The following is a 12793-nucleotide window of genomic DNA, read 5'->3' as shown; positions in this document are numbered from 1 at the left end:
ATTCCTCCAACCTCCCAATTATATAGCTAAAACTTGAGAAGAGTAACATTTTGTTAACATTTATATTTTATTAAATGTTCTTAGGAAATTTCATTACTAGGAAGTGTTTACCTGCATTTTTGAGGCCGAACTAGATGGGCAAGCTCAGCAAATCTCCAGAGTGCGGCACGTAGACTTCTGGAAGCACCATTCTAGACACAGTATATAATTGTTACATTTCATCAAGCAAAACTATTTCCTAAAACACATCTATAATATACAATATTGTTTTATACCATTTTACATAAAGAGATAAAAATGTAAAGCATTTGGATGCCATAAATTTCCTTTACCCTTGAAGAAGTCAAGTCAGCTCCAAGTACGCTTGACTTGAGCCAGAACAGCTTTAGACCCACTATCTATGGATATAGTAAAGCTCCTTAGCATTGTTGAAAATACAGAAATCTACAGAAGTCACTAGATGGCTAGGAGAAATTGTGCAGCTCAAATGCAGCTCAAAGCTAACTAAAATGCTTCTCAAATCAAGTCCCTCTGAAGACAGAGCTGAGATGTTTAGAAACTGTTACTTCTTTTTTTCTTTAGCTAGTGTATCAAAGGTTCATGGTTGTCTTTGCGTAACAAGTAAAAAAAACTTGCAACTGAATTACAAAATGTGCATTTTTCAGGTACAGAGTCAAATTCCAGCATGGCTCCTAAAGTGATCCAAATGATGCACAAAAAACATTCAGTCTGTTGGGTGCTTCTGTTACGCCTGCTACTTCTCTCTCGCCTCTGCCATGAATCTGAGAGCAACTATTCAAGCAGTACATTTCACTTGAACAAAATATTTCGTGCTGCACCTGGTCATAACATGCAGAAACTTGAGGGCAATTTTTGTTCTTGTTGGCTGTTTTTTGTTAATTAGCTAGATGTCCATTTCTATACCCTCAAAAATTTTGCATAATGGTTAAACAATACAGTAAGATATTCATACAGGACCTACAAGTAGTCCACATCTGACAGCAGAAAAGCTATCCACATTGATTGTGTTATTTTATTTTCTAGAGTTTTATCATTTGCAAAGAAATGTAACAAAAAGCAATAGCATTACTGTCGAACAAGCAACACCTATATTTTCTCTCTATACAAGCCTTGCTATGTGTTTATAAGTGCAAGAAACATGATTTCAGTGATACTGTCCTGAACATAGCATTTTTCTTTTGTAGTCATATACTTAAAAAAAGCCTATCACTAAAATTCTTCCTGTGGACATAATCAAATTATGACATTTGGTGCCAAGAGATATGTTTAAGTATTTTTACCTACGCTTCTCACAGAAGCTCTAAGTACACATCACACATTCACAAAACACAAAACTGTATCACCTGATACAGTTAAAACTTGTATCAGGTCACTTCAGGTCTTGATCGAATGATTTCTCCAAGAAGTTATGTTGAATTAAGAATGTCACTGTCCTCTACCTACTTTTCACCACCTTTTTTCTTGAAGTTATTCTTTCCAGCTCAGTCAGTGGAGCAAACATCATGAACATGCTTTATTCACTTACGTGCAGAGTCACTAAGGTTAACTCAGACTGCTGTTCACACCAAATGCTCACACATTTTCTGCCAGATAAGCTTTCAGGAGTGGTTAAATCTGAACAATGGGGCCAATAGTGAGGAACTGGGTAGAATAATACATTAAATATTCACAGATCCTTCCACAGTGAAGCTTTGATCTTGATCTTAAAAGACATACACTATTTATTTACACTAACGCCACATTCCAACATACTAAAACACACACTAATTACCACATTTCAAAAGAACATGGAAGTAGGAAACTCACTTTTTTAATCTCTTTATACAGTTCTAATTGTAACCTAGGAAGATTGGAATCCATCAAGGCCTGCAATAAAATACATTGAGAACATACTGTATCAGAGGAGAGGCACTTTACAGGAATAAAAGTTACACTTGCAATGAAACAGCTTCAAAAAAGGCACAGAACTATCTAACTGTCCCTATAGTTGGTGTATAGCCAGGAAAGTGCTAAATACTGAAAAGAGACACCTTTATCTCACATAAACATAAAACAGAAATGTGTACAAATTCCACAAACTAACCATTATTCACAATTAATATTCACTGCCTTACCTATTCTACCTAAAAAAGGCCATATGGGATCAGACTACAAGCAGAGCCAACCTAATATGCTTTTTGGCAATTGCCAGGAGTAGATGCTCATGAATAGAACATTAGAACACAAAAATAGTATTCACAAGCAGTGAGAGGTATTCCCTGCTATACATTCCCACTGTCAACTAGCCTCTTACTATTTCTCAAACTGAGGCTGTATTTGTATCATTACCTTTAACAGCCTTTGAAAAAACCTTTCTTTCATGAATCAGCTGATTTTCTGCATCCATTTATTACAAGGTGTTCTGGACACCAGAAGTATCACACCCCAGAATCTAATGAAGTATAGTGCAACAGCATACATTGTAGTTTGAACCTACAGTCTGGCTAAAAAACTAGGGTACATGAGATGAAAAGTAAATACTGAGAAGTAGTAATTTTCTGTTCACCATTCTCCCTCCATCTTTAAAATGTCAGGGAATAAAAAAAAATATGAAAATAGTTCCACTATATATAACCTCTTCCTCCAGAATATTTGTATACATATGATTACCCTTCCTCTTCCAGTTTTTTCCTAGTGCATACTACTACTTATGAACATTTCCATCACCACTTCCTCAGATGAAACGAGCTTCATAAAATGTGCTAGTGCTTACATTATGGATTTATACAGTGCTATGTTTAGTATTTCATTCTTCAGTCCTTGCCCCATAATTTAATAATTTATAGTTTTCTATCTGCCTTCTTGACCACCAACCATTAAGCTCACATCTTCACAGGATTACTTTTATATGGCACATGCAGATGTAGAGGCCACAATTGCTTACAGCATGGTCAGTGAAGTGCCTGTGGCTCCTCCACAGACCATGATTCCCCTAGCCTAAAACTGTATGCCCCAAAACTTTATTCCCCCCACTTATACCAGTCATTATAATGAAATGGTGTTACCTTCCACAGAAAAATCATACCTGGCTTGTGTCTTTAGATTGTCATAAGTACCCCAACTATTAACTGCAGGTGTCTATATCAGAGTAGATAGGGATAAATCTCACTTACTTCACAGAAGTTAATTTTTACAGGAAGTTCACTGCCCCTGTATGTAAGGATATCAAGCAACACAAAAAGGCACTAGCTACTATTTTGGCCTCAAGGGCAAGTTGTCCTTACAACACAGTCAACTGGAGCAACTCTTTTTACTAGTTTATACCTGTATTTTTTATCTGGGTAGAATCTAAAAAGTCATCCCATTCAGAAAAAGTTGTAAGCACAGTCAACTCTAAATTACTACAAATAATGAATCCCAATTACTGAGACCAACTGTACTCCAACCTGTGTGAACACTCCCACCAGTATCATTAGCACAGAAATGACTACAACATCATACATCAGCTTCAGAAAAAAAGACAGCTTCATTAACACTTACCCACAGAAACCTGGTAATTCCCAACTTGGTATTTTTTCTTTTAAATAAAGGTATCAAAGCCATTTAAACTCTGAGCCATTTATGCTGCCTGTGACATTCTGGCAGGTGAGTGTAATGATACTTAAAGATGACCTACAGAGTGTTTATCTAAACTTATTTGCTGTTTCAGTTTAGAGCCTTGTCTACACAGAAGAGTTAGCATTTTAATTATAGTCATGAGCATAAACTTCAGACAGACACACAGTTACACAAGTAATGCTTACATCTATATTCTTATATTTAGAGAAAATATAAAGCATCCTTCTAGCAACAGAATTAGTCTTTAAAATGCCTGAGGTACTGAAAAAGCTGAACCTTGACTAATATGCAAGCTCTGTTCCACTCATCACAAGCATCACTGCTACTTGCATGATCAAAAATAGAACTGAACATCTTTTTGTCTCTGCATTTATACATGAGAGAGCGTCTGCCTAAAGACTAAGTTGCTTCCACACAGCATAAAACACAAACAGAATACAAATTCTGACCAGCTTCAGTAAGTCTGATACCTCCACGCGGTTGGAATATCACAACTATTACCATTTCACAGCTGTGATCAACTGGCAAGCTTAATGACTGATAGAAGACTCCATCATTTAAAGTCACTTTAATCTTTAAAACAAAATAAACTACAGTACAATGATTTAGAAAAAAATTTTTAAAGTTTTTCAAGGTATCTTGAAATATGCCAGAAAGCAACAACATTAAATAGATCAGTGAATTAAAGAGGTCAATTTTATACCATGCCTACAGAGTTTAGTGGAAAGAAGGAAGGAAGTTTGCATTCTTTAGAACTGTTTCATAGCATCTTCTAAAGCAAATTAAGTTACATAATGGTGTATGCTTTTCATAGAGTGCTTAACTCCTGAAAATGGAAAAACATTTAAATCAGAATGAATAGAGCAAAGTGCTAGAGGGCAAAACTCATTCCCTATCATTAGGGAGTGCACTACATAATCAGTAAGCTTTCTCCATACAGCTTTCGGCACAAGCTTAATTTAGTAGTACAGTATATAAGTTCTTACTTTAATAACTTTATTAAGGCATTCATCAGCAACCATCCGGACATCAGATTCCGCATCCTCACTGCAGAGGAGAAAGAGTTCCATGGCAATCCCCAGCAGTTTCTGAAATTCTGGAGAATTTCTAAATAAACAAACATTAGAAAATTACAATCCGCACTATGAAAAGTGAACACCAATGCTATTTTTGAGTGGGGTTCAGAATCCAAATCCAGATATATTATACACAGTTAAACAAGAGAAGAATTCAGTAGATTAAAGCACTTCATTAGGAGTTGGGAGATCATTTGCTTGCTCTTTCCTACATAAGGTGTTCCTCCAAGCGGTGTTCCCCAGGGCTCGGTTCTGGGGTCAGTCTTGTTCAGTATCTTCATTGATGATCTGGATGAGGGGATCAAGTGCTCCCTCAGTTAAGTTTGCAGATGACACCAAATTGGGTGGGAGTGTTGATCTGCTGGAGGGTAGGAGGGGTCTGCAGAGGGATCTGGACAGGCTGAGGTGGATGATGGGCTGAGGTCAATTGTACAAGGTTTAGTAAGGCCAAGTGCTGGGTCCTGCACTTCGGTCACAACAGCCGCATGCAGCACTACAGGCTTAGAGAGGAGTGGTTGGAAAGCTGCCTGGTAGAAAAGGACCTGGGGGTGCTGGCTGACAGCCAGCTGAACATGAGCCAGCAGTGTGCCCAGGTGGCCAAGGCAGCCAACAGCATCCTGGCCTGCATCAGAAATAGTGTGGCCAGCAGGAGTAGGGAAGTGATCGTGCCCCTGTACTCGGCACTGGTGAGGCAGCACCTTGAATACTGTGTTCAGTTTTGGGCCACTCACTACAAGAAGGATGTTGAGGTGCTGGAGCGTGTCCAGAGAAGGGCAACAAAGCTGGTGAAGAGTCTGGAGAACAAGCGTTATGAGGATCGGCTGAGGGAACTGGGGTTGTTCAGTGTGGAGAAGAGGAGGCTGAGGGGAGACCTTATCGCTCTCTACCACTACCTGAAAGGGGGTTGTGGCGATGAGGGTGTTGGTCTCTTTTCCCAAGTAACTAGCGATAGGACAAGATGAAATGGCTTCAAGTTGCATCAGGGGAAATTTAGACTAGATATTAGGAAAAATTTCTTTACAGAGAGAGCAGTCAAACATTGCAACAGGCTGCCCAGGGAGGTGGTAGAGTCACCATCACTGAACTGTTCAAAACATGTGTAGACGTAGCATTTCAGGATATGGTTGAGTGGGCTTGGTAGTGTTGGGCTGATGATCTTAAAGGTCTTTTCCAACCTAATGATTCTGTGATAATCTGGCAAGGTATTTGACTTCTGTGCCTCAGTCTCTCTGAGATAGAAGGATAGTGCCTACTCTATCAATGTTTAAACAAAATTACTTCTTAGATTTTGGGTTGGTAAAAAAAAAAAAATGTAGGAAGTTGTGCCACTTCAGTTTTAAACAGAAGTTGAGCACTGAAAATCAGCAATTATCAGAAAGCCTCCAAGTACCTAACACTCCAAAGTCGCTGTTCATATTAATGCAATAAATTAAAGACATTGTCTTACCTTAAAGACTGAGCAACTATGTTTTCACATATTGTTAGGCAATGATTCACTCGATCTTTCTTGGTAGTTGAAAGTTCTTTCTTTCTAAAAGAAGAACACAGCAATAATGAGTCTGAGAAGACTTCAGAAGTGAGCAGTGACCATTTAAACAGCCAAGCAAGACTAGTGTCTAATAATTATACAAGAAGTGACCCCACTCTATAGAATGACCCCACTCTTCTGGTCATTATATAAACAGCTGTATGCCAACTACCTGTAGTCCCAGGATTTCATACACTAGCTGCTGCTGAAAACATGCAGGCACACAAGCAAAGGGAAGGATAAAAACTTTGAAGAAGAATGAACCATTTAACAGGGAGTATCATATTAATTCCATAGCTGTCACTGAGAAAATATTTGGGAAACAGAACCACAGAATGAAGAGGAGTAAATGGAAAGGGAGGAAAAAGTGGAGTAGACCTAGAAAAACACAGAAATAAAGAAACTGTAGGAAAAAGGTTGGTGAAAATAAGCCATGAGAGCAAGTCTTGCAGACCTAAAAAATACCACTTTTAGAAAGACCTTCCTCACACATAGTATCACCTTAGATTTTTGTTTTGTCTGGCAAGTTCTTGAACTCAGAGTTCTATTAAATCAACCATTTTGTATCTGAACTGGAAAGGATGCCAAGGCAATCCTATGATATGTGACATTCCTCCAAATGGTTTTGTAATTGTAAAAATAGCAAAACTCTAAGCACAGTCTATGCCCATCAAGAATAATGTCCCTATAGTAACACTTGGTACGGTTCAGGAAAGGCCAAGCTTAGTCAACTCACAGCAAATGAGTGTACGCTGCAGAGAATAGAACTCAGAACCAAAGAATGCATATCCACAAGCAATGCAGAGAACAATATGAAAAGCTTCTACTTTGCAAAATTTGTTTAACATTCACTTCAACATGATATAAGCTCCTATAACCCTATAACCCTGAGTTGAGAACTGAAGCTTCTTCCCTGCTCCACTCCCCAATAAAGGGACTGGGGAAAAGGGGGGGGGGGGGGGGGAAGGAGAGAGATTCACAACTGTGACTGTGATATTTAAATTTAATTGTATGCAGTGTCTCCTACTTTTAACTTCACTGACACAGAATCGCTTCTAGGAAAGCAGACGTTACTTTTAAATAATTAACCAGTAGCAATACTGGAGCTAAACTGCACACCCAAAGGTATCTCTCCTGGGTCTGTTTCACAACAAGGAGGTACCTGCTTCTTCACTCACATTCACAAAGAATCTTCCCTTCTGATTTCCAAGGGAAAAATGATCATCTGTATTTTTAGCATTTAATTTTCCACCTTAGCAAAAATAGCAAAACCATCAAATAGCAAAACAGTGTTTCTGAACTAGAAGTTGGAAAATGATGTGAACAGCCTTGAGATACCATAATATAGTTAACACAACGTTAAGGGCCAACAGCAAGTAGCCAATAAGCACATTAAATTAAGCTAACTCAAAATACATCGTCAGACAAAAATTTAAGAACTAAGTTGTAATATTTAAGAGCTTTAGATCAAAGAATAGCTCAGTTTTTTTAAAAAGTCATTCTTTCCAAGTAGCCCTGTCCTTTTTCTTCCATAAGGTTGGAAGTAGGGGGTTGTACAGTGTTTGCTCCCGAGATGTCAGTTTTTTCCCTAAGGAGCCTCTCACCTCACTCCAGAAATGCTCTCCCTTTTTAAAAGTTTAAGGAATAGTTTTGAACAAAACCATTTTTTCCATTATCATTTGGCAGTATATGGTTTAGGTAAGCTTCAGCGTTCCCCAAAGTGAATCTCTTCTTTGGCTTGTGTTCTTAAGGAACTAGCAGAATATGAGTAGCCAGTCTGAATTTGATCAAGATACACAGTCCTTCTCTCCATCTTGAAAAAAGCACCAGTCTTTTAATAGCACTTTGAGATTACCGCTAACAAAACAGCAAATACTTCCTAAAACGTCCAACTGATTTTGCAGCTTAAGTACCATTGATGTGCATGGGCACCTAAGAAACAGAGTAAATAACTTCAACTCTTATAATAATTTTACCTAGCATTGCCCACATCTCTTATGAGCACCATTTTCAGTACACATTCAACCCTAGAAAGGGCACATCTGAACTTGCCCATAAGCTCACTATTTCAGATATAAACCACACTCAAGATATTGCTGAATGAGACAGCTTTCAGAATAAAGTTATTATCTACACATAATACAGCCTGAGCAAGGCCAGCAGTAGTGTTCAACACTACTCAGAGTAGTACAGAACAATCTCTTCAGCAGATTTCTGTAAACAAAGAGCTCACCTAACACTGACTCTACCACCTCACTGAAATAACTTAAAAAAATTAAAAAAGGCCTGAATAGAGAAAATTTCATGTGAAATCTTAGAATGAATGCATATAGTTAATGAGTTACCATTTAAACTGAAATAACAGAAACTAGGGGTGAAGACTATCAGTTGCCATCCAAAGGGAAAGAAGAACAAACATTCAACTGAGTTTGCTGTACTGAATCTTTCATCTGCCATTTGGTCACTCAACTTCCAAAAAATCAGCCTTTGAAGGAATAAAAGAAAAGGTAGAAGACAAACGCTTAATGTACATGGTGCGCATGCACACATTTTCTATGCATACAGAAAAAGAAGGACAACAGAACAGTATCCTGAGATAGGACACATGATTTCTTTTTATAAAAAAAACCCTCTATTCAGAGAGGTATTACTAAGTCCTCAGGCAAACTGCTGATGAGCATGGGGGGAGGGGGGGAGGGCGCAAAAAACCATCACATATTTCTTAGAAGAGAGTTGAAGGAGCAAGCCCCAAGTGTAAGGTCATTTCAGTTTGATGAAAAACAGAAGGCAGGAAATATTGGAAGTAGTACTTATCTACAGGAAAGCTTCATCTCACAGGCAGAGGACTTTAATCTTCTGCATGCTTCTACAGACAATCTCTAGCCAAGAATAAAAAAAGTAAGAAAACCAGCAAGCCCAGATAATTTTTGCATTCCAAGTCCTGACAAGCTGGCTACAAAGACATGCAGCTCACTGATGCTGATTTATTAGGCCTTGGAATTAAAGATCAGTAAAAAGAGCACAGAAGCTCTAAAGCTGAACCAGCATTAAGAATAAAGGCCAAGCCAAACGGCTTGACATTCATCTTGAGAAAACTAATGGGAAACTCAAAAAAGATTATAGTAACAAATAGAAATATGAATGGATCAAGAAATAAACTAAGCCCACATACAGCTGATCCTTCAAAAAATGTATAGTAACACAGACAACGATCAATAGTCAAAGTAGAAGAGGTTTACAACACACCCTAGAAATGGTAACTCCAAAAAAACATCTAGGAACCACCACTGACAAGCAGGGCAATAGGTATTAACCATGCAGTTCACATGGTCTTCAGTTAAGCAAAAAATTAGTGACACCTCTACATATAGCACTGATGAAACCAGTCTACAACCACAGCTTCAGTCAAACATAAAAAATCCAGAAAAATTCATAGGTATAGAAAAACGGACATTGCTTGAGAGCTCTTTGGCTCTTACAGCACCTTTTGCTGTACAGATAATGGTTACAATCAAATGTAAGGAAAAAATAAAATTGGAAATAGAGCACAATTAGTTAATTATTGTAATTGTTTGTATTAGAACAAGTTAACATGCGAAAAGGTGAATAATCCACCTTTGGATTAATCAAGTCAAAGCTAAATACATCTCCAGAAGAAAAGTTAAGTCATTCTCTGAACCCACTGATAAAGAGGTAAAAATGAATAAAACATAAAATGTAGGACGTTGTGTGACAGACCATCTGCTTTTTAGTTTCATTGAGTAAAACCTGAATTTTTACATTATATTAATGAAATTTTAAGTTAGTGGAAGCTTTGTAATCCAAAAAAAAGCACCCAACTCCAACCAAAATTTAAGGGTCTGAAAAAGCTAAAAATAGATATGGAAGAAAATAAGGTGCCACAGCAGAAGTGTATAGAAGCAATATGACAAGAAAGCTCAACCTAAGTTTTCATAGGAAAAAGAGGGGGAAAAAAAAAAAAGAGCAAGAGATAAGAGAGGGGGCCAGAAAATGACATCCAACTGTAATGCGTATTAGAAGCATAACACATAATTATTGCTGATTAAAATCTCTCAAAACAGAAAAAGGTCATACCTTTTTGGTAAAAGCTTGAATTCAATTAATATTTTAATAAAAAAAAGAAAAGCCAGAATATAAGTTTTATCAAGAGTTCAGAAGGTACTGTCTTACAACAAAGTGAAGAAAAACTTCAATACGTGTTGTGCAAACAATTAAGTCTTCTCTACACTAATCTCCGTGACCTTAAAACATTTCATAGCAGGAGACAGACAGTCCTTAGTAGGACTCATTCAGTAGCCAGACATGGAATACTCAGTTTCTAGCAAAAATATTTTTAAAAGCCATTTTTGCCTACTCGAACAGGACAAATTTTTTTTTAATTATTATTTTTCATCATGGAGAGGTAATACTATTGTTGTAATTTAAGGTAGCTTATTTTGAGGGGGAGGGGGAAGTAGAGGCAGGCAATTAGTTTTACTGTAGAAAAAAAGTCCAACAAAAAAATATCTAACACCACCTGTAATAATGAGATTAACTCTAGGAACAACAGCTTCTCACTTGTCTAATTTAGGCAACGAGGACAACTTTGATCTAACGGACAATGTCAAAGAGATATCCAACAAAACAATTAAAGAGCAAACCAGAAGCATTTATGCCATGACATTCACCAATTAATTTATTCTTTCATTACTGACAGGTAAGCTCACACCCTCTTACAACAGTAAACGGAAAGAACAATGGGAAGTTACCACAGAGAACTACAAAATATTTAAGTACTATTTGTAGACAGCTACAATGAAGATGACCACCTCTCCCCAAACACAAGAAAAACAGAGGCAATTTTCCTTTCCAGTCCATTACAAACAAACACAAAAAAAATAAGCAGACAGTATTGTGAATTATATTTAAGATGTTATCTGGTATTTCACTAAAAGTTTTGGAAATTTCAGCAAAGACTGCCACAATATCCCTTCACAGGCTTTTATGAAGCTTAGTGATGAATTTGTATAGCTCCTGGAGGCACGCAATACCAGCAGCTTTCTGAAAACATACAGCCTATTTTTAAAATCAAAACAAAGTCAACAAGGACAACAGCAAGCATAACATCCCTCAAACACCACAAATAGTTTTCCGGACTATCTGTTGAAATACCATGATCTATCTAATCAGTAACTCTCTAGACAGATTTTTTTCAACTACATATAGGAATAGCCATCTATCCCCCATGTCACACAAAGTACAAGCACAAAAAATGCACAGAACAGAGCAATTAGTACTTGCAGACCAATAAGGAGTCTAAAAACAGTTAGCTCATGAAGATGAGTTTTTTCATCTATTATGCCCCAAAAAGTGTGAAAATGGGCTGAGATTGCTTGAGACAACACTCTCCAAACAGTATCAACCATAACAATTCAGTTAGCATTCATATCAGAATGTATTGTGGGAGCAGGTGGCCAGGAGCCCAGCTCTACTGCTTAGCATCCTCTGCCAAAACACGACGCAACTGCCAATTCAGAAGTTACCTGCTCCTCAACCCTCCTGCTTCTCCTGTCTCCCCAATAGCTGGAAAAAAGCAATAGTGTGACTTATGTATTTATCCCATAAACATCTTAGTGTCTTTTCACCTGCTCAATAAAAGTTATTTTTAGAAGATGCAAATGCAAGAGGCAGCACTGGGGTACAGAACAGCTCCTCGCTCCTGCCCTACAGCAAGGCCTCCCGATGGGAAACCCGAATATTGCATGATGTAATGCATTTGCCCCAAACGTTTAAGAAAGCAAAAGGCTATCAGAAATATTTGAACTATATTCCTCTTAGGTCTCTGCACAGCAAGTCACAGTAAATTAAGTTTGTCATAAACAAACATCCACATCAACTCCCCTCAGATGCATCAGAGCTCAGACTTTATTAAGCTTAGTGCTTTAAGTTATGCTTAGGGCATTTTGCCTTTTTTCCCAGCAGTGTATTAGCTGGAAAAAAACCTGAAGACAAGGATTTCCTTCCTAGAACCAGCCTGTGAAACCCATACAGCATTCTCGTATCTTCTGTTTGTTACCCATACTACTGCCCAGAAAGTTAGTCCTAAACAGAAAGCAGGCAGCACTCCCAGGCACGTCCCCAGGAACTGCCTCCTGCCAAGGACAGGGAAGCACCCCGGGACTCCTCCTAGGACTACCAGCTACCTCTCAGGTTGGCAGCAGCTCCTGAGCGGCAGCGGCCTGGCGGGCGGCCTCCCCCGGGCAGGGGAAGATGTCGCCGAAGCGTTTCGGGAGCTCCCCCCCGGTGCGAGTCACTCACGGTCTCTGGAGCGGCTCCTCGGGGATAGCAGCCGGACCCTGCTGCTGCTGGAAGGAGCGCAGCGACTCGAAAGCCCTCATCAGCTTCTCCATGGTGGCCATGTCCGCTCCGCCCGCGCCGGCGGCACCGACTCGACACTCCTCCCCGCGCTCTCACAGGCGCCCGGCGGCGCCCGCCCTCTTCCTCGCACACCCGACGCGTTCCTCCTCCTCCTCCTCCTCCTCCTCCCGGACTCGCTCTCTCTCGCTCACCC

At 38.8% G+C, this 12793-nt stretch overlaps 1 protein-coding gene across 1 annotated transcript in view; it reads right to left on the bottom strand.

The window, feature by feature from the left end:
• HTT (huntingtin) overlaps positions 1 to 12641 on the bottom strand; it is an 83314-nt gene extending 70673 nt beyond the window's left edge. Inside the window, exons 1-5 of the mRNA XM_010290303.1 lie at positions 12541 to 12641; positions 6142 to 6225; positions 4605 to 4725; positions 1828 to 1887; positions 112 to 191 (exon numbers count right to left, since the gene is read on the bottom strand). Coding sequence (XP_010288605.1) covers positions 112 to 191; positions 1828 to 1887; positions 4605 to 4725; positions 6142 to 6225; positions 12541 to 12641 — 446 coding nt within the window. The remainder of the gene's footprint in view (positions 1 to 111; positions 192 to 1827; positions 1888 to 4604; positions 4726 to 6141; positions 6226 to 12540) is intronic.
• Between the last annotated feature and the right edge of the window lie 152 nt (positions 12642 to 12793).

This window comes from Phaethon lepturus, unplaced genomic scaffold (genome assembly GCF_000687285.1).
Source record: "Phaethon lepturus isolate BGI_N335 unplaced genomic scaffold, ASM68728v1 scaffold3077, whole genome shotgun sequence".
Lineage (NCBI taxonomy): Eukaryota > Metazoa > Chordata > Aves > Phaethontiformes > Phaethontidae > Phaethon > Phaethon lepturus.
The sequence above is the reverse complement of the archived record's forward strand: the minus strand, read 5'-3'. Positions and strand labels throughout refer to the sequence as shown.